General features: G+C 38.7%; 1 protein-coding gene across 1 annotated transcript in view; it reads left to right on the plus strand.

Annotated features, from left to right (window-relative positions):
• Positions 1-22580, plus strand: part of TMEM260 (transmembrane protein 260) — a 189788-nt gene that overhangs the window by 148191 nt on the left and 19017 nt on the right. Inside the window, exons 6-12 of the mRNA XM_077769103.1 lie at positions 1211-1324; positions 10451-10630; positions 12296-12336; positions 16526-16609; positions 17797-17911; positions 18892-19061; positions 21431-21602. Of these exons, the coding sequence (XP_077625229.1) occupies positions 1211-1324; positions 10451-10630; positions 12296-12336; positions 16526-16609; positions 17797-17911; positions 18892-19061; positions 21431-21602 (876 nt within the window). The remainder of the gene's footprint in view (positions 1-1210; positions 1325-10450; positions 10631-12295; positions 12337-16525; positions 16610-17796; positions 17912-18891; positions 19062-21430; positions 21603-22580) is intronic.

Genomic DNA, 22580 nt, shown 5'->3' on the forward strand with positions numbered 1-22580 from the left:
GAGGCCAAGCTCCAGACTGACCACCTTAGGTTATATGTCAGTATGGTACATTGACTGACTCTCTAATTGCCAAAATTACCCACATTTGTACTATTGGGGTGGGTGCACCTGGATGGCTTAGTCAATTAAGCATCCAGCTCTTGATTTTGGTTCAGGTCACAATCTCACAGTCACGAGATCAAGCCCCACATCAGGCTCCATGCTGGGTGTGAAGCCTGCTTAAGATTCTCTCTCTCAAAAGAAAAAAAAAGTTGTATTATTTTTTAACTATGAGAAGAGTATCAAATGCATAAACAAAGTAGTTCAGAAGAGGTTACCATGAATTTTAAGGCAAATGCTAATATCACAACCATTTGAAATGTGAAGGAACTCTGTCTTCTAGGAGTTAACAGTCCACACATTGGAAAGTACCAAACCATCTTGCTATAGGCAGCCTTTTGTTGCTGAAGAATATATAAACAGAAGAACATCCTGGTTTATCTGGGGTTTCCATAAACATTTCTATGCTGCTTTAGAGTTTATTTTTTGTTCAAAATAAACTTTTTTCCGATTATGAAAATTGTATATTTCAAAAAAAGCAAAAACAGCACCCATGACCTGGTTTCCAAGTAAAATTATTATACTTTATTTTACTTATTTATTATTGAAACTTTTTAAACATGTATTTATTTATTTATTTATTTATTTATTTAGAGAGGGAAACAGAGGATCTGAAGCAGGCTCCAAGCTGTGAGCACAGTGCCTGATGCAGGGCTCGAACTCCCAAACCATAAGATCATGAACTGAGCCAAAATCAGAGTCAGGCACTTAACCAACTGAGTCACCCAGGCACTGCTGTTATACTTTATTTAATAGGAGAAAAAGTGAAACAGAAAGAATGACTGTGCTTTAGTTATATGTTTTACTTGAATAACACAGTATCCTATTATTGTTAGGACTGATATAGTCATCACACAGAAGTTTCGGAAACTTAATTTGAAGGTGGTCATGTAAGGTCAAACTGCAATGATTTGATGAGAATGGGCAATATTATAAAAAATTGTGGTGATAAATATTAGTGTCTGTTGAAGTGTGACTGGTTGTATCTAAGAGGTTGACTTTAGCCTGACCTATGGTACAAGTGCTTGGCTTTAATATAAAGAATAGCTTTTTACCATTGTACTTACTTATGGGTTTTATATTAATTTTTAACCTAGATTTTTTTTTTCAGATAGCTAAAATTGGTGCTTTCTGCTGTGGCCTTAGCTTATGTAATCAGCACACAATAGTACTCTATATTTTGTGCATAATACCATGGATTCTCTTCCGACTTTTAAAAGAGAAGGTAGGTTTTTGAGTGTTTTTAATGAAAATTCGTAATATTTTATTAAGGCCCAATATAACACTTATGGCATGAGAAAACATGGAGCTTTAATTTTTTTTTTTAGTTTTATATAATGTATAAATGACCTTAGGCTCTAATAACATTGACTGGAACGAAATGGGATTTGCAAAAATTATGCAGTATTGATTGCAGTGGTATCTGGCCTGTTTCATCATACTCTTACTGATTCTGAACAGCACCCTGATAATAATAGGCTGAAAGGAGTTACAACAATAGTAACAGATTCCCTTGATTATTTTATTATATGTTCTAAGACAAAGGATAGTGTATTCATAACAGTTTATTCATTCATCCAGCTGTTTGTCGAGCACCTGCTCTCTGCCAGATGGCATTCTAGGTGTTAGAGATGCAGCGGCCAACAAAACGAGACCTCATCCCTGCCTGTGACCCAAATAATAAAATCTCTGACAAATAACAATCCTGTTTTCTCAGAACAGATTTCCATAGAATTCAAGATGACTTATTTTAGCTTTTCCTTTCTTTCAAAGGAAAAATGATTATTGATTTAAATAGTGGTATAAAGCAATATAAGAGAATTACTGTACTTTGTAAGGCATTAGGAGATGTAATAAGAAGGCAGGGAGCTGAGTTAGACGGGAGTGTTCGGAAAGACAGAAGCCCTTCATTCTGTCAGCCTTCCTCCCAGAGGTTGAAGCAACCTACATACAAAGCCAACACAGGAGTCATTTTACTTAATTTAGTGTTTATGTGTTTGCTAATTATACCTCAGCTACATTTATTTATCATTCCATTATTTGTTGCTATAGTCAGAATTATATTAGAAAATATATGTTTAATAAAATTACTACACAGAAATAGGGAAATTGTACCAAGACTTTAGGTTAATTGTATTTACTGTACTTGAACGTATTTTGTTTTTAGCTTCTGGCAACAAAGCAAAAAGGGTAACATGCAGGTTATAAAATTCTTATTATGTGATAAAAAATAAAAACGGAACATGACAATTGGCAGGAAAGATCAGCTCTTTCTTGGAACTGAATTCTGGGAAGTCAGTCACGTACATTATGTAAGGAATTTAGGGTAGCAGGCAGTGTCTAATAGTGGTTTTACAGAAGATACAGAAAAGTCTTTATCTCATCTTTTATTATATAAACCTTTGATTTTTAAAAATGGAGATATAACATAAAAAATATAATTCAGTGAAGACTTTTCTTAGAGTACAAACCTGAGGAGGCCCAAATATTTTCCTTGTGGATTGATGGATGTGCAGATGGGGGTGCATTTACACCCTGCTGTCAGTAATCGTAGCCAGCCTTTTGTTTTCCAGTCTTCATTTTTTTCCTTTTTCTCTTTCCAGCTTATTGAGATGCAGTTGACATATAATATTGTGGAAGCTTAAGGTATACAAGGTGATGATTTGATATGTGAGGTTACCACAATGAGAGGTTCATTAACACCTCCATCACCTCACGTAGTTAAAATTGTGTGTGTGTGTGTGTGTGTGTGTTGAGAACTCTTAAGATCTATTCTCATAGCATCTTTCAGATGTACAGTACAGTACTATAGTCACCTGGCCGTACATTACATCCCCCAAACCTACTCATTTTATAACTGGAAGTTTGTACACTTTGACCACCTTCACCCGTTTCACCCAATCTCTAACCCTGCCTCTAGCAATCACCAATCTACTCTTTGTTTCTGGGAGTTCAGTTTCTTAAGATCCCACATACAGGTAAGCCATACAGTATTTGCCTTTCTCAGTCTGACTTATTTCATTTAGCATAACACCATCAAGTTTTATCCATATGGTTGCAAATGGCAGAATTTCCTCCTTTTTTTGTGAACAAATAATACTCCCTATGTTTTCTATGTTTTCTCTTAGGAGTTTTATAGTTCCACATCTTACAATCAAGTCTTTAATCCATTTTGAGTTAATTTTTATATGTGGTGTATAAGATAGTGATCCAGTTTCATTCTTTTGCATGTGACTGTCCAGTTTTCCTAACGCCATTTTTTTAAAAGACTGGTCTTTTCCCTCTGGTATATTTTTGCCTGTCTGTCATTAATTAAACATGTATGCATGGGTTTATTTCTGGACTCTTTATTCTGCTCCTTTGATCCATGTGTCTGTATTTATGCCAGTACCACACTGTTTTAAACACTATAGCTTTATAGTATAGTTTGAAATCAGGGAGCATGATGCCTCCAGCTTTGTTGTTCTTTTTCAAGATGGTTTTGGCTATTTGGGATCTTTTGTGATTTCATACAAGTGTCCTATTTGTTCTATTTCTGTGAAAAATGACATTGGAATTTTGTTAGAGATTGCCTTGAATCTGTAGATTGCTTTGAATGTTTTAACATTATATAATGTTGTTATATACTCTTATATATAAGAGTATATATATATAAACTCTTCCAATCCACGAGCATGGAATATCTTTCCATTTATTTAGTCTTCTTTAGTTTCTTTAATCAGTGTCTTATTGTTTTCGGTGTACAGGTCTTTTGCCTCTTGGTGAAATTTATTTGTAGGTAGGGACGCCTGGGCAGCTCAGTTGGTTGAGTGTCTGACTCTTGATTTCAGCTCAGGTTGTGATCCCAGGGTTGTGGGATCAAGCCCACATCAGGCTCCACACTGAGCATGGATCTTGCTTAGGATTCTCTCTCATTCACTCTCTCTCTCTCTCTCTCTCCCTCCTTCTGCCCTTCTTGCCCACTCACACTATCGTTCTCTAAAAAAAATTTTTTTTTAAATGTGTAGGTATTTTATTCTTTTTTAATACAATTATAAACAGAACTGGTTTCGTAATTTCTCTTCCTGATGGTTCATCATTACTGTATAAAAAAAAAAAGCAACAGATCTTTTTATATTGATTTTGTACCCTGCAACTTTACTGAATTCAGTTAGTAGTTCTGACAGTTTGTTGGTGGAGTCTTTAGCGTTTTCATTATATAAAACCATGCCATTTACAGATAGTGACAGTTTTACGTTTTCCTTTCCAGTTGTATGCTTTTTATATTTTTTCCTGCCTAATTTCTGTGGCTAGGACTTCCAATACTATGTTGATTAAGAATGGTAAGAGTGGGCATCCTTGTCTTATTCCTGATACTAGTGGAAAAGCTTTTAGCTTCTCACTGTTGAACATGATGTTAGCTGTGGGCTTGTCATGGATAGCCTTTCAGTGGCCATATACCTACTTTGTTGAGAGTTTTCATAGTAAATGAATTTTGTGCTTTTTCTGCATCTATTGAGATGATCGTATGATTTTTATCCTTCATTCCGTTAATGTGGTATATATCATGTTGACTGATGTGCAGATGTTGAACCATCCTTGATCCCACTTGATCATGGTGTATGATCCTTTAAATGTATTGTCAAATTGCATTTAATAATATTTTGTTGAGGATTTTTGCATTTATGTTCTTCAAGGATATCTGATATGGCCTATAATTTTCATTTTTCTATTTTTCCTTTCCTTTTTTCTTCCCACCCCCCTTCCTTCCTTCCTTCCTTCCTTCCTTCCTTCCTTCCTTCCTTCCTTCCTTCCTTCCTTAACTTTTGAAATTTTAATTATAATGTGTCTTGGTGTGGGTCTCTTTGGGTTCATCTTCTTTGGAACTCTCTGGGCTTCTTGGATCTGGATGTCTCTTTCCTTTCCCAGGTAAGGGAAGTTCTCACAATTATTTTTTCAAATAAGCTTTTTGCCCCTTTCTCTCTTCTCTTCTGGGACCCCTATAATACACATGACTTTTTGCTTGATGTTGTCCTGTAAATCTCTTAAGCTATATTCAGTTTTACAATTTTTTTCTTTTGCTGTTTGGTTTGGATGAGTGCCACTCCCTCTGTTTCAGCTCACTGATTCTATCTGCTTCATCCAGTCTGCTCTTGAACTCCTATAGTGTATTTTTCAGTTCAGTTATTGTATTCTTCAGTTCTGTTACTTCTTTTTGGTATGGTCTTATGTTTTCCATGTCTTTGTTGAATTTCTCACTGTGTACGTCCATTCTTCTCCCAAGTTTGGCGAGCATCTTTATGACCGTTACTTTTAATTCTCTGTCAGGCAAATTACTTATCTCTGTTTGATTAAGATCTCCCCCACCCCCGGGTTTTATCTTTTTTTCATGTGAAATGTATTCCTCTGTCTCCTCATTTTGCTTGACTCTCTGTGACGGATTCTTTGTACTAGGCAAAATGGCTGCCTCTCCCAGTCTTGCAGGAGTGGCGTTATGTAGGGGAGGTACCTCATTGTTTAACCTTGCTCTAGCTCTTGTTTGTCTCCCAGACCTTTATGATTGTCTAAGCAGCCTGGGTTTTCTTGGTAGATTCCAGTTATCGTGTCAAGGCCTGTGAGTGTTCCAAAGGGAGGGATCTCAGATAGCACCTAGTTTCAGGCTGATTGGAAACTAGAACCTCAATTAGCATCTTTAATGTATGCAAATAGATATAGTCCTGTGGGACTGCAATTGTAGGCCCTGCTGACCTCCAGACCAAGCAATCTGGAGGTCTCCCCTTAGGGTCTGTTGCAAATTCAGGGCTCCAGACGAGTGTATGAGCTTCTTTCTGGGAGATGCCAGCAAGCTGTAGTGAGGCCAGGTGAGAGCTCAAAGATGGTTGCCTTCAGCCTGTGTTCCCTGAGAGCACTTCTGTAGCCTTTAGAGGTTTGGTAAATCTGAATCTTTCCCACCCCTCAGCCTGAAGTTTATTCATAGGAAGACCAAGGGTGTGTTTTAGTCTATTGTCAGAGCAGTCCCTTGAGGATGGTCAAGAACTGTCTTTCCAATTGTTTCAGACCCATAGGACCCCTAAATGCAATCTCCCTTGACCATCAGATCCAGGCACTCAAAGTATGTCCCCTGTGTAGCCTGTGCTCACTGGCTGGCTTTGGTGGAGCTGTGGTGGAGTGGGATGTGGGGGTTGGGCATTTGCCTGGCTGGCTTTGGCAGAGCCATGGTGGAGTGGCACACAGGAGTGGAGTGCCCTCACTGGCAATAGCAGGGTCAAGGAAGAATGCCAGAAATGGTACCCTCCAGCATGTCTGTCCCCAGAGAGAGTTCCACCAGGCTTCTGCACTTACAGCAGACATTTTAAGATTAACAAAAGAGTCTTCTTCACTTATGGTCTAGCGCTTTCTAGACTGCTGCTTCTGTACCAGGTCGTGGGGCGAGTGAGTCTACACATGAGCCCTTAAGAACAGAGTCTCTGTTTCCTACAGCCCTGTGAATTTCCTGAATGTTTGCCCTATTGGCTTTTAAACCCAGACATTTGGTGGGGGATTGTCACTCTGGTGCAGGTCCCAAAGGTTGGGGTGCCTTATGTGGGGCACAAACCCCTTACCCCTCAGGGAGAAGTCCTGTATTTATGAAATCCCTCCTGATTGTGGGTTGCAGCATGAGGTTTTTGGTAAGTCCATGTCTCTGCCTCTTCTATCCATTTCAGATGGCCCTTTTATTCTTTGCTATGGAGGTGCTTGTTGAGATAATTTTCAGGTCTTTGTAAATTTGTTGTGTCTGTGGGAGGAGGGGGGTTCAGAATCTTCCTACCCCGCCATCTTGAACTGCCTCCTGATTACTATAGCTTTGCTATGTGGTTTGAAATCAGGAAGTGTGATGCCTCCAGCTTTCTTCCTCTTTTGCAAGACTATTTTGGCTATTTGGGGCATTTTGTGGTTCCATATAAATTTTAGGATTCATTTTTCCATTTCTGTTAAAAATGCCATTGGAATATTGACAGATTTCATTGAATCTATGGCTTTGTGTATTATGGACACTTAAAAATTTTTAATTCTTCCAATCTGTACAAGGGATATCTTTCCATTTATTTGTCTCTTCTTCAGTTTCTTTCATCGGTGCCTTTTAGTTTTCAGAATACCAATTTTTCACCTCCTTAGTTAAATTTATTGCTTGATATCTTATTGGTTTTGATACTATCATAAATGGGATCCTTTTCTTTTTTTCAGACAATTTATTGTTAGTATATAGAACACAACTAATTTTATGCATTACTTTGTATCCTGCAACTTTACTGAATTCATTTATTAGTCTAACAGATTTTTGGTGGAGTCTTTAGGCTTTTCTCTGTAGAATATTGTGTCATCTGCAAACAGACAATTTTACTTCTTCCTTTCTGATGTGGATGGCTTTTATTTCTTTTCCTTGCCTGAATACTCTGTAGTACTTCCAGGATTGTGTTTAACAGGAGTTGGTAAGAGTGGGTACCCTTGTCTTATTCCTGACCTTAGAGGAAGATCTTTCCATCTTTCTTTATTTTAAAAAAAAATGTTTAACGTTTTCTTTTTAATTTTTAACGTTTATTTACTACTGACAGACAGAGAGACAGAGCATGAGCATGGGAGGGGCAGACGGAGGAGCAGAGAGAGGCGGAGACACAGAATCTGAAGCAGGCTCCAGGCTCTGAGCTATCAGCACAGAGCGTAACGTGGGGCTCGAGCCCACAAACTGCAAAATCTGAACCAAAGTCGACGCTCAACCAACTGAGCCACCCAGGTGCCCCTTTCTGTCTTTCACCATTGCGTATGATGTTAGCTATGGACTTGTCATATGTGGCCTTTGTTATGTTAAAGTAGGCCCTGGATCAATTAAACCAGAATTATTTTAGATCAGCATCGGCTACTGGCCCAGCTCTGCAGATGGGTGGAACGGCTGGCCCGGATCTCTGGGCACCGCTGCAAGCAGGGCCACCATCTGCCAAATCTGCGCCCTGGTTGCTGAAAGCCCCGCTCCCCTTCTGTCCCTGTGATCCCCAGCGGTTGAACCCAGCCACCCCTTTTCCCCACCATGGTCCTCATGAGGTGAGAACTGAATGTGCCTCCTGGGAAGTGACCCGCAGTGCTGGGGGAGCTGGATGTCCATTTTGGACTGTCTTTTCCCACTGGAAAATCTAGACCTGGGGGATGCTCTGTCAGTGCAGTGCAGTGCTGGCCTGGGGCTGGGGAGATGCGGTCAGAGTGCTCCTTCTTCCTAGCATGGCTCTTCTTAGTCCTTGGGGCCACAGCGCGCTTCAGCCCCTGAATCCGGGGATTTTTCACAATGATGTCTTGTCTGTGGATAGTCACTAGCTGGTCTTTTTGTGAGGAAGACTGAAGTCAGGAATGATCTATGTTGCCATCTTGGTGGCCTTGCTCCTAGATAGGCTTCTGACATCAGAGAAGGTGCATTCAGATAGCAGAGAGGTACACTGACAGTCAAGAACATAAAGAGTAAATATCTTGGGGTGCCTGAGCGGGTCAGTCGGTTGGGCGTCTGCCTTCGGCACAGGTCATGATCTCACCATTCGTGAGTGTGAGCCCCGCGTTGGAATCTGTGCTGACAGTTTGGAGCCTGGAGGCTGCTTCAGATTCTGTGTGTGTGTCTCTCTCTCTGCCCCCCCGCCCCCACTCATGCTTTATCGCTCACTCTCAAAAATAAACAACAACAACAACAAAAAGTAAATATCTTGTGTTAGTTAATTGAAAGAAGAGCCGTATGCTTTGTATAAAACATGCAGGACTCAGAGTTGACAAGGTAGGAGTCTAGTCTGAGAGCCTGTTTTTCCTGTACTTAGGTCGCTACTGATGCATGATGACATTTTGGGAAGTATGACTCTTCAAAGGACGTTTCATTTTCACTAGTTAAATAACAGAGGCTAGAAAATAAGGTCTACCACCAAAGTGACAGGGTAGTTGGATCTCACTGGTCAGGTGATTTGAGGCAGAGTACAAAGTCCTGAGTCATTTGGTTGCAGCCCCCTCTACTCAGATTACCTAGGAAGCTTTTAAAAAGTGTGTATATGTGTGTACATATATGTATATGTGTGTACATGCATACATACATTGTGTGTGTGTGTGTGTGTGTGTGTGTGTGTGTGTTTGTGTGTGTATGTTTGCTGATCTCACCCTAACATAATTCTGTTTGAATCAGTCTGGGGTGAAGCTCGGGCATTAATATTTTCAAAAAGCTCTGCAGGTGATCTAATGTCTGTGCAGCCTGGACTCAGAGCCCCTTTCCTGTGCTCTCTGAAAACGCTCTCATGTAATTGTCTCCCTGTTTATTTCCCATACAAAAGGAAAATTCTGCATCGTGCCACTTTAAATCAAACTTTAGAACATGCAGAAACAGCCCAAATATAAACATTCACTTATTTAAAATTACTTTTAAGAATAGCAAAGACATGTTGTCTGAATAGCTGTTTCTTATACTCTTTTCATGCATCATTTTTATGCATCTCATTAGCCCCTTAGAAATATCAAATGAAATCAGCACTATAATAAAAACACTCCATTTTCAATTAAGAGTGTTTATTTGAAAATGCTAAGAGAAGTCAACTGCTTGTTCTTCTGGCAAATGTGAACCGTGGTTCTTGTATTTATTGTCACATATGAATTTTCCTGTTTTGTAAAGAAAAAGTCGGCAATTTCCAATAATGGTATTTGTAAGAGACTCCTTTCCCAATTACTAAAGCAACCACTCTCCGAATCTTTTAGTATTTCAGAATTCTTATGGATATAATCTTTATGAGACTTTGTCAGTACTACATTTTAGAAATGTGTGGATGAAAAACTACATTCTCATATGAGGCAGCATTGTCACGCACAACAAATTTCCGTCAGTGCTCCATCCTCTATGGAAACTGAGGAGAAAGAGCATTTGGATGAGCTGGGAGGTAATTTAAAAGCTGGCTTCATTTCTGCCAAATATTTCCATGAAACACCCAAAACCCTTGTAGGGAGAATCATATTGTCAGTGTGTAATCACAGGAGAGAAGATAGTTAAGTCTATTCCTGATGATGGCGGTGAAGTGAATCGGTATCGGAATAATACATGTCGTGACATGGTTTTAAATATAAAAGATGCAATACACATGATACTCAGGATTCTTCACTCCTATTATTTGCTTCACCTGCCACACAAAGGAGTTCAGGCTGATGCAATTTTCTAGTAATCCATGAGACTCAGAAGGTTTAACATAGGATTCCGTGGTAACTTACTAAGAATTGAGAGATCAGCTCTGAGTAAACATTTTGGTGTTTTCCTCGCTATGTTCTGGAAGTTCCAGGATGGAGGGATTGCAGTAAACGTTGTTACACAACACGGTGTGCTCTGGTGCAGGAACTGAGCCTGGGCTCCTTGGTGACGCTGAGTCTGTGCTTCGGTGCTGGCTTGTTGCCCTACGTCTACCTTCCCGTATCATCCTACCTCAGTCGGGCCCGCTGGACGTGGGGAGACCAGACGACATTGCTGGGATTTTTGACACATTTTCTCAGGGAAGAATATGGAACATTCCGTCTGGTAAATTTACATTTCAAAGCCTTTTGCGGTGTTGGGCTGGCTCAGCTGGTAGAGCATGTGACTCTTGATCTTGGAGTTTTAAGTTCAAGCCCTGTGTAGGGTGTACAGATTACTTAAAAAAATAAAATAAAGTCTTATAAGTAAGTAAGTAAAAACCCTTTTAAGGAAGTCAGTGGCAAAACTTCGGTGTTCTGCCTGGGCCTTGGCTAAAAAAAACAATGCTTATGAATGACAGCATATAGAATTTTCATTTCAGTTATTTACATAACAGACTTACTCCTTGGAATATGGCCTTTAACATACATTAGAAAAAAATGGAGTCAATTAACCTGACGTCATAATGTCGTATATCCTGAATATGTTTCTCAGGATGACAAAGGTTGAAAAGACTCTGCTTCCAGCACTTGAAACATTTCCTTCTTCTTAGTGTCAAGTATCCCTGTGCCCCCTTGATCTGGGATTTTAAAATATTTGGAAAAAAAGGTTAAAAAAAAAAACTCAAAAATTTTAATGTACCTCAACCAAAACACTTTCTTTTTTCACATTTGACAAATAGTGGTCATGGTAGTATTTAGTGTAATATTGATGTGTACATACTTTATATAATTTCACTAAAACTGTGTTATAAAAGTTCAAAAGGCCTTGCTTTCCCTAAAACATAAATCAGGGCAAAACACTGAATGTGGTTATGGTAAAGGTTATCTGAAAAATAGGAAGACAAACACATGTTTTTTAAAAAAATTTTAATAGAGACAGTCGTATCAGATTTTTCTTTCATGGTTTGTGCTTTTTGTGCCTTATGTAAGAAGACAAATCTCTGAAGACTACATGTTATTTGGCACCATTAATAGAAAATTCTAAACCATGCAAAAACTAAACAGTCTATTACTCAAGGATACGTACAAAAGAAGTAGAACTATATATTATTAGAAAGTAGGGGAATAATTAACACCAAATTCAAGGTAATAGTTACCATTAGGGGGTAAGAAAAGCGAGGCTTATGAGTGCTTTTGTGAGATGCTCTATGGTATTCGTGCAGTTCTGTTTCTTAAGTAACTGGTGGCTCTATAGATTTTTTTTAAAAAAATTCTTTATCCCTTAAATATACATTATATATGTTATTTGTATGGAGGAGATATTTCATAATAAAATAGGTTAATGAAAGGATAATTATTAATTACTTCTTGACTTAGAGAGTTTGATACTTTAAATTTATACTCTGGCTTCCTTATATTGGTTATTCCATTACAATATCGCTTGAGGGCCATTCCAGATTTGAAATTTGTATAATTCACACGTAATTGTGAAATTATAGACTAACATGTGATAATGAGCTCTAATCAAAGTGCCTTAAAGAGACTCTGTAACAAAAGTGTAAAGTCTGTTAATTCATTAATGTGTTAATCATTCCTGCTGGAAATATTTTAACTGATTTTTAGCCAATCATTATTTCTGCATTAATTTGTCCTAAAGGATGTCTGTGTTTAGTTTTCATTGACTTCTCTTCAAAAGCTCAGTAAGGCTCAGCAGTAAAGGTTGAATAAAGAGAGATGTTGCTTTGTCTATTTAAAACATATATTTTAAATCAAGGTAGTCAAAATACAATAGCCTAATACAGCTTCAGTTTAATGCTTGCACAAATAAACTTTTCTCTTTTATGTTTAGGCCAAATCTGAAATGGGATCCAGTATGTGTGAAATTTTGCTGTGAGTATGATATATTTGAAAATGTGTTTTGTTTTGTTTTTAAGTTTATTTATTTTTGAGAGAGAGAGGGAGAGTGTGAGTGTGCAGTATGCAGGGGAGAGGCAGAGAGAAAGAGAGAATCCCAGGCAGGCTCCAGCTGTCAGCACAGAGCCCCATTTGGGGCTCGATCTCACAAACCCTGAGATCATGACCTGAGCCCAGATCAAGAGTCAGATGATTAACTGACTGAGCCACTCAGGCACCCTTGAAACTGATTTTAAGTAAATTCTCTATTTGTTCCTTTAAGTGATTTTTGGGATTTCTGGGTTTATCTCTTTGTGAAGCATTATGTCTGAGAAATAGCTTTAGCCTGTACGGGTAACAGTTGTGTGTATACTGTCAAACATTCTCGCATTTCCTTCAATAAGATAAAGTTTGAAGTGAGTAATAAATACAGCAGTCATTAGGAGACTACATAGAACGTATACACCTCAAATGTTTCAACTTTCATTTAGGTACGAAATTACCCAATGCAGTGTTTCTTTATACATAATTTATTCTTTGTTCTGGTTTTATATATCCTTCCCCTCCCCAGACATTTTATAACATTATACTTAGCAATTTGATTATTTTCTTTTTGTTTAGATTGAGCTATGTTCTTTAATTCTTCAGAGCTTTGTTTACTTAATGTCTCTTAAGACTTTTTCTTTAGGCTGCCTTAAGCTCTATTTTGGACTTAAATATTTTTTTAAAATGTTTATTTTTGAGAGAAAGAGAGAGAGAGAGGGAGACAGAAACAGAGCACAGGCAGGGAAGCACAGAGAGCCGGAGAGGGAGACACAGAATCTAAAGCAGGCTCCAGGCTTCGAGTTGTCAGCACAGAGCCCAACGTGGGGCTTGAACTCAAAAGCTGTAAGATCATGACCTGAGCCAAGTCAGACGTCCAACAAACTGACCAACCCAGGTGCCCCTTAAATATTCTTAATATCCAGCCCTTTCAGAGCCAGTTTAAGCAAATAAATTTTATCTGTATTATCTACTAGGGTTCTTTGAAAAATGGGTTAATATTTGCTTTAAAACCTACACAGATTAAGACAACTTGAAAAATGTCCCTACCAATCCGGTACTATTTTTATAATATTTTCAATATACAATTATGGCAAATAGTCTTCTATAACACTAAAGTGATCTCCTAAGTAATTATCAATTTGAGATTTCCAAGACTGTTTGAAAACTATTTTTAAAACATGGGGAGAATATATTTTTTTTAACGTTTATTTTTGAGAGAGAGAAAGACAGAGCAGAAGTGGGGGAAGCCAGAGGGAGACAGAGACACAGAATCCAAAGCAGGCTCCAGGATCCCAGCTGTCAGCACAGAGCCTGAAGCAGGGCTTGAACTCACCAACCGTGAGATCATAACCTGAGCTGAAGTCGGACGCTTAAGCGACTGGGCCACCCCGGTGCCCCATGGGGAGACTATTTTAACTCTGTATACAAGGCAGTTCATAGGTTCTCACATTTTCCGTCCTGTTAACTTGCTAGCTTGTTGTTTTCCTTCCATCCTTCCTTCTTTTCTTTTTAAATGACCTTTTCCCCAGACTCCCCAAATATGATAATCATTATAGAAAGTTTAGAAAATCCAGGTAAGCAAAAATAAGAAAATTAAAATTGCTATCATTTCAACATACAGAGATAACCACTATTGCTTGTCCGTTAACATTTTTGCCTATATCCTTCCAATATCCCTTCTGTTTTTGTTTTTAAAAATGACATCATCATATACATACTGTTTTATTAGCCTGCTGCTTTTCATTGTAAACTGTAACTTGGAAACAGTTTCCTGCCACCAATTACTCTTACAGAGCTTTTTGTTGGTTTTCATAACTAATTTTGAATTTTTTTGTTTATGTCTGACTGAACCTTTTGTGGCTCTTTTTTCATTTGGAGAAAAGGTCACAAGAAGCTCAGTTATAAAGACTGCTTTACCAGTGTCTGTGGGCTTTTACTTTATTCTGCTTTGCTCCGTGCCAGAAGGCTCACTCCCTGCTCTCTTCTACCTACCTTACAGGGGTGTTATCACACTGAAGATTGCTAGTATATCTTACCTTCACAAATCCCACCTGAACTCCAGAGAACTCTCAAGAGTAATGCTAGGGATGCCTGGGTGGCTCAGTTTGTTGAGCGTCCAACTTCGGCTCAGGTCATGGTCTCGCGGTTTGTGAATTCAAGCCCTGCGTCAGGCTCTGTGCTGACAGTTCGGAGACTTTGGGATTCCGTCCCCCTCTCTCTGTGCCCCTCCTCCCCCCTCTATTTCTCGAAAATAAAGAAACGTTAAAAAAAAAAAAGAATAATGCTAGACTTCACATCTAACTTTTATCAGATGCACATGAAGGTCATCTATTGGGGAATAGAAAAGCTTCCTTTATATTGAAGTAATAGCAATTAGGTGATAGGCCCAGAAAAAAGACTTGACAAAAGTAATGACCACTCACACCCACGCTATTTGTTCAAACCAAATCATAATGTAGAATGGAGGCTTAATCCTAGCACTCTCTGATTGAGGGAGAGAATTTCTAGCCTTTAATTGTTTCAGGTGGACAGGAGTGTTGAGAACAGCAGCTCATAATTAACTTACTAGAAAATCCTTCAAAATGATGGGACCTAATCATCTATCCTTTTCCAGTCAAGCAAATTAAATTCTTTCCCCATGCGTATCTCTAAATTGCAATCCTGTACAAGGAAATTATTGAATCTAACCCTAGGCAGTGACCATGTTTTAGAGCTAACACTTAAGCAACAGATCTCCAAGAATTAATTTTGAGACTGACTTCATTCCTTTTGAAGAATGGTTTGAAATGGGCCTCACGCTGGAATCAATTTTTCAAGTGTATTTGAAAATGGGTAAGAATATCTTCTCATAGTAGATGAGTCTCCATTAGTAAAATACACATTGTGTGGTTTCCATAATTATGGCATTGCATTTTCTCCAGCAAAATTGCCAGTAGGGAGAAGAAAGTTCTTCGAGACGGTGTATAGAATTGTTTCTTTTTTAAAAAGTGGAGACTGCTAGAGCTATTTTAGAACTCAGAAAGCAGTTGGGAAACCCTTACTGGTTAATGGAAGAATTTAGTTTAATTATAGGGAAAAGAATACATTTCTCAGAGATGGCTTCAACATTTTTGAACCAAATAATACAGAAAACAAGGAAGCCTTTTAAGGGAGAAGAATGTTTGGAGATCACCTTTCTTGTCCTTGTTTCTTTTTTTATAATTGGATCTCCAGAAAATTATTTGAATTAATTTTGTTTTCAATTACTAAATGACAGGAAGCCATGTGTGCACTGCTGACAGAAGTTCAAAAACTTCCGTAATGTCATCCTATTTCTGATGATTTCTTACCAAACCAATCAGAGGATACAAATTGGTTTATGATATCAATACACCATACCAATATTACAAATACAGAGGAATTGCTTGCTCTGATCCTAAGCCACATAATATAAATTGGTAACCACATGTTACAATTGGAAAACATCTTAGAACTGTTTAACTCTTTCTAATGGGATTTTTTCTCCCACATTTAAAATGAGAAGAAAGGCGCCTGGGCGGCTCAGTCAGTTGAACTCCTGACTTCAGTTCAGGTCATGATCTCACGGTTCTCGGGTTTGACCCCTGCGTCGGGCTCTTTGCTGACAGCTCAGAGTCTGGAGCCTGCTTCAGATTCTGCGTCTCTCCCTCTCTCTGCCCCTCCCCCACTCATGCTTTCTCTCTTTCTCTCTCTCTCTCTCAAAAATAAACATTAAAACGGGGCACCTGGGTGGCTTAGTTGGTTAAGCGTCCGACTTTCCCTTAGGTCATGATCTCGCGGTTCGTGGGTTCGAGCCCCCCATCGGGCTCTGTGCTGACTGCCAGCTCAGAGCCTGGAGCCTGTTTCAGACTGTGACTCCCTCTCTCTCTGACCCTCCCCTGCTCATGCTGTTGAGCATCTCTCTCTCTCTCACTCCTAGAAATAAATAAAACATTTCAAAAAATAAACATTAAAAAAGATTTTTTAAAGAATTTTTAAAATGAGAAGACCAAATAATTTTAAAATCTGACTCCAGCCCTTAAAACTATTCAGTGCATAATCAGATGTATCTTATAAATAATGTCTTATTTGGAACTAACCAAGTTTGTTTTCTACTAACAATAAGTTAGATTGTCTTCTACAGTTCTCAGGTAACAAGTATGAGGACCCAACTCTCATTCAACATTCAAGCCCTCGCAGTTTGGGCAAATATATCTTTAGCCAGAAAGTGAGTAATAATTTTTTCCCTCTTATTTTCCCTATATTCACTAATTCAGTTTCTGTTTTTAATATGTCATTGTAGAACATTCCAAGTATTATTTTATATTAAAAATATGTGACTCTGACACTTGTTACAGCAAATGTGTATTGTTCTCTTGCTAGTTTTTTTTCCTGATTATAAATGAATGATTTTGGAAGATTGAGTATTCATTATATTATAATCTAAGTAAGCAAGTCATTGGATGTCTTAAACGTCTGGTTTGATCCTGTACTCTGCCCATAGCTACTTACTGTTGCATTGCAAAAGAAGTAAGCATTTATTTGAATTCCTCTGAAGAAAAAAGTAACCTCTGATGATAAAAGAAAACTTAAAAAATGCAGCACTCTTAACCTCCATTAATTTTTTATTCACTTACTTTCTAGTCTGAGTGTTTTATGTAAATTTATACATGTACATACATTTATAGTTGTTTCCTTGACACTTAACATTATATTGTGAACATTTGCCCGTATCATAAAAATACTTAAAATCATTTAAGCATCTGTGTAAAACTCCATTCTGTGACGTAGGAGAATTACCTTAAATGTTTTTCTATTTGAGAATCTTCAGATTGCTTCCATTCTTTCTACTATAAGTAATATTAAAGCATTTTTATGGATTAATCTTTATCCACATTTCTGGTTTTGGTTAAAGATTTAGGCTTATATGTCAAATTGCTAGGTCAATGAGTGTGATTATTTTTAAGGCTCTTGATATATATTATCAAAGTGACTTCTCTTGAAGATAATACTAACATATACTCTCACACTATTGCATCCTCACCAATACTGAGATTTGTCATTTTAAAATCTTTTTATTTTAATGCATTATTCTTTTGTTTTGCATATGTTTAATTGCCTCTTAAATTTAACAAGATTAATAAATTGTGTTTCTTTGTGAATCTTAACTTTCTATCTTTTACTGTGTAGTTCCAAGTGAAGTTGTCTGTGATATGCAGTACAGTGTGTAGTGAATTGCTATGTTTTCATTATATGTTCAGCTCAGATTTTTTTCAACTGAACTCTTTGTCCCTAGTTAAAAATGGAAAATTTTATGGACTGAATTCTTTTTTTCCTCTCGTTTAAAACTATGTGATATTATCATTGATACTCATGCACATAAATAATGTTGGACATATTTAAATTTTTTTATAGGGACAGACAGAACCCATCATTAGTTTGGCTCTTTACTGGAATGTTTTGCATTTATTCATTGTTCTTCGCTTGGAGGGCGAATTTAGATATTTCCAAACCACTTTTCATGGGTGTGGTAAGTTTGACTTAGCCTTTTGAGCGGAAAGTTGATGAGGAGTGTAGAAACTTGCCTTTACGAATCTTGCAGAAGAGCGACTTATCTCCGAAATAGTTAAAATTGTGTATACATTATTATAGATCAAAAGTTATTAGCATATTCTCTTTGTAGTAGAAATTAATAACGTAGATAGCTCTTTAATGGCTGAAGCCAACTGTGTGTGTGTATGTGTGTGTGTGGGTGTGTGTGGGTGTGTGTGGGTGTGTTCAAGAAGCCTAATAAATAACACCCTAGTTGATCATCTGAGTTCTGAACTGGCTGAAAAATGCGATAAACCAGGATGCATTTTTTTATTTTTATTACTTTATTACTGATCACGGTGAGATTAGAGAATGTGGTTTATGTCTGTGAGCAAGGGGGCTTCCTCATAGCACATCCTGGAATGGACAGCCCCACCCACTAGTCACAAACAGTGCTGCGCAGGGCAGGTTCCCCCCCAAACACACACACACCCCACTGGTGCACAGGGACAGAGTCTGCTCCTGGATGGGTGCATCCTGTGGGCACTTCCAAAAGAAAGAGGAAAGGGGACGGCTATGCGGACCCACCCACAGCGCCCAGACTCCCCCGCCAACCCTGTGCCTGCCCCTCTACGGAAAGAAGTGAGGGATGTTACACCAGTGGAGCTCCCCCACGTGGGTGGGGACGTCAGGAATAAAGCAAAAGCACTTCTCCACCTCCTCCACCTCACAAGCAGCAGGAGTTGAAGGCGCAGGCCACAGTACTGAAAAGAAGGTGTGGATCCAAAAAGGGAGACTCGGGTGTCAAACTGGAAAGAGGAAATATTTGAAAGTTGAAAAATAAAGGGACCTGGAATTGGACTGGGGAGAGTCTGTTAACAAGACCGCATGACAGCAGGCGTGAGCAGCGAGGCGGACACGGTGTGTTTTTTAAACAGACTGGTACCTGCATGTGCTGCTCTCGTGTCTCCCGCGCAGGTAGAAAGATTCTGGATGCAGAGCAATGCGGTGGTGGCCGTGCTCGCCGGCGTCGGCTGGGCTGCGCTTGTGTCCGAGAGCAACCGAGTGCTGACCGCCAGTGGGCTGCAGTGTCTGCAGTGGCTTTCGGCAACTCTTTTTCTCATTTACCAGGTCTATTCCAATTTCAGGTAACACGTGCTTATTTTTATGACAAGTAGCACTGTAACAAGAGACGCCTCGAGACTTAAGAGTCTTAGACCTTCGTTTCGCCTGTAACCTCCGCCGGTTTGCAGAGTGAGACGGCTTGGTCTAGATGCGGGGCTTCTATTCCAGCAGAATCTCAGCGTCACTGAGACATAGTGTCAGGGCGTTGCCAGCAGGCTGTGGGTGGGACATGTGAACTCTTAGTATATTTTCCCCTAAAGAGCCCGAGAGATACTTTGGAGGATCTGGAGGAGGTGTAAAAGTCCATGATCCAAGATACCACGTAGATGGAGAGTAAAGAGTTGAGGCCTTTTTGTACGCCCTGAAATAATTCCCTTTACACTTCAAAGATGTCATCTTTTGAGTAACACCCGGCCCTTTTCTAGTTCACTTCATATTGGTGAATATGAATCCTTTTGAAATCATTGAAGTTCTAAAAGTTTCTTAATTCTTATGCATTATTAGTATTATATGTATTTTTTAAAAACTGTTTAATAATCATGCCCATGAAAATCTCAGTCTAACATAAAAGATGTCCAAGTTTTAGATGATAGTTCATTTATTTTCATCCGTGTTGAGTAAACATTACAGAAGTGGAAGGAGTCTGCTGGAGTTTCATTATAGTGAGATTTGATTGGCATGCAAAAAATTTTTTTTATTAATGTTTCTTTATTTTTGAGAGAGAGAGAGACAGAGACAGAGACAGAGTGTGAGCTGGGAGGCCTGAGAGAGAGGGAGACACAGAATCCCAAGCAGGCTCAAACCCATGAACCACGAGATCATGACCTGAGCTGAAGTTGGACGCTTAACCGACTGAGCCACCCAGGCGCCCTGATTGGTATTTTAAAAGGTTAAATTTCTGGGGCGCCTGGTGGCTCAGGTACAACTCTTGATTTCGGCACAAGTTGTGAGATCGAGCCCAGCGTGGGACTCTGCTCTGGGTGTGGTGCCTGCTTAAGTTCTCTCTCCCTCTCCCTCTGCCACTCACATGCCTGCTCTCTCTCATAAATACATACATACATACATATATGCATATATACATCAAGACGTTAAAAAGTAATAATTAAAAGGTTAAATGTCCCCTTTCAAGTTAACTTTAAAAACTGACATTCTTTATAATACCAGGGCAGAGCTAGTGTTAGGAAGGCTGCTTCACAGGCGGCCTGGTGAGAAGGGGATGCGTGTCCCAGGCACAGCTCCACAGCTAGCTCAGCTAGCGCCTGCGGAGCCTACCATGTCTCCCAAGTTTGTTTTCTCCCAATCTCCTCCTGACTTGGGCCTTTAGGGCAATCCAGGCTAGACACCGGGGATGCTTGTACAAGGCTTGGCGGTTTTATTTTGTTTGGATTCTTGTATTTGTCCCAGGGGCATGGAATAGATAGCAACTTCACCAGGTAGCAAAATGTGAGTGTATCACCCTGCGAAATAGGGAATCGTAGTAGGAAGCAGTTGCAGCGGTTACAAAGGCAGGGTTAATATTTTGTTCCTAGTGGTGTTCATTTGCTTTTGTGATGCCAGTCCAGTGATTCGACTTTAGGTTGTGTTTCCCAAAACCATTTATGTAACCAACCTGATAATAACAGGAAGGACAGTGCTTGTTCCGTGTTTTGATGCTTTTACTCTCTTGTAGTCAATTTCCTTTTTCATGGGAAGCTCTCAGAATTCATGCCAGTTTTCTTTGACATTAGAAGGTCCACTCCATCACTGAAAGGAGTTGTACTGCTGTAGTTGGCTGTAGCAAAACATGCCTGGAGTGGAAGAGACAACTCCACCAACTGTTCCTTCCCTTCCTCCTTGTTGGTCTCCTTCCCTAATATTTCTCAGCGTAGAAAGGAGAGAAGAGCCTATGGTGTGGGGAACTGGTGGGAAGGATCAACCTTGCGTGCAAGAGAGTCCGACCAATGTCATACGAAGCTATGCCAGAAATCAGCAGATTTCCTTTTGCATTTCTGAAAATTCCTTTGGTCTAAATCAAATTGACATGAAATTACCTTGAATTCCAAGTGAAACAGAAGCCCTACTTCTTTTTGGTGAAATTGGATGTGTTTTTAGGGGGGGAAAAAAGGACTTATTCGTAAGCACTAACCAATTCCCTTTTTATAGATATGATGATAAATTCCAGAAGTAAAGCAGTCCACTGATTTTTGTTTAATTGCACAGTTAGTTCCTTTTTCTTTCAGATGATAGTGTTCTTTTTCAAATATATTCATTTTAGAAGATATAAATTAGAATACTTTGAAACACTACATGTAGAGTGCATGATAGGAAAAGAATGGGGCAGAAAATCAACTCAGTCTTGTTAAAACTGTAGCAGTATATTGCTATTTTAATGTTTCTTTATCCTTTTATTTAGCATTTGTGACCAAAGGACCAACTATGTTATTGATAAATTTGCAAAGAACCTTCTGGCCTCTATGCCTCCTGATGCAATTATCTTACTCAGAGGAGATTTGCCAGGGAATTCTCTCCGTTACATGCATTATTGCGAGGGACTGAGGCCAGATATTTCGCTAGTGGATCAGGAAGTAAGTATGTGAAAAATATACTTATAATAAAATAACAGTAATCACTTTAAAATGAATATTTTTAAACTATTTTTTAACAGTGGATGGGTACAGTTTTCATGATCACTCTTAAATAGAATATACATCATGTTCTTTTGTTTATTTTAACTAATAGTATAAGCCATATGAATTGCTTCCTTGTCATCTAACTGGAATGTTTGGGGGCGCCTGGGTGGCTTAGTCAGTTAAGTGTCCAACTTCGGCTCAGGTCTTGATCTCGCCACTAGTGAGTTCTAGCCCCACATCAGGCTCTGTGCTGACAGCTGAGAGCCTGGAGACTGCTTTGGATTCTGTCCCCCTCTCTCTTTGCCAGCTCCTGCTCTCTCTCTCTTTCTCTCTCTCTCTCTCTCTCTCTGTCTCAAAAATAAATAAAAATTAAACATTTTTTTAAACTGGATGTTTTAAGAATTAATGTTTTTCATGTTAGAATCAAATAATAATATATTCGGCCAACACAGCTGTTCAAATTAACACTGCCCACTGGTCCAGGGGTTAAAATATTTTAGTTTGAATGTAAAATGAGTCATACTTGAGGTAAGTAAATGTTTCATTCAAAATAGAAATTATTAACCACAATTCCGCTATAGAATTTGTGTGTAAACTTTGTTGGCCTTGTGACAAAAATATGTTTGGAGACCTGTGAGAATTTCCAGGTCTGTTAAAACAATCTTCCAGAACTGAAGAAATATATTTAAACTATAAGATTTCTAATGTAAACCATAAATACCTAAGAGAGAACAAATCTACCTCTGGTGTTTTTAGAGCAATCATCAGGGAAAGAGAATTTCTAATCTTTATACTAATCTTAATACTATGATTAGTTTGAGCAAATTATTAGGCACAATACTTACTTAACAAATTTTGTCAAATTAATGAATAATTTGAATATTTTGGAGAAAACTGAATCAAAAGACTGGCAAATGTAGGGAGACTTACAAA

Source organism: Crocuta crocuta, unplaced genomic scaffold (assembly GCF_008692635.1).
Source record: "Crocuta crocuta isolate KB4526 unplaced genomic scaffold, BGI_CrCroc_1.0 scaffold10, whole genome shotgun sequence".
In the NCBI taxonomy this organism is placed as follows: Eukaryota; Metazoa; Chordata; class Mammalia; order Carnivora; family Hyaenidae; genus Crocuta; species Crocuta crocuta.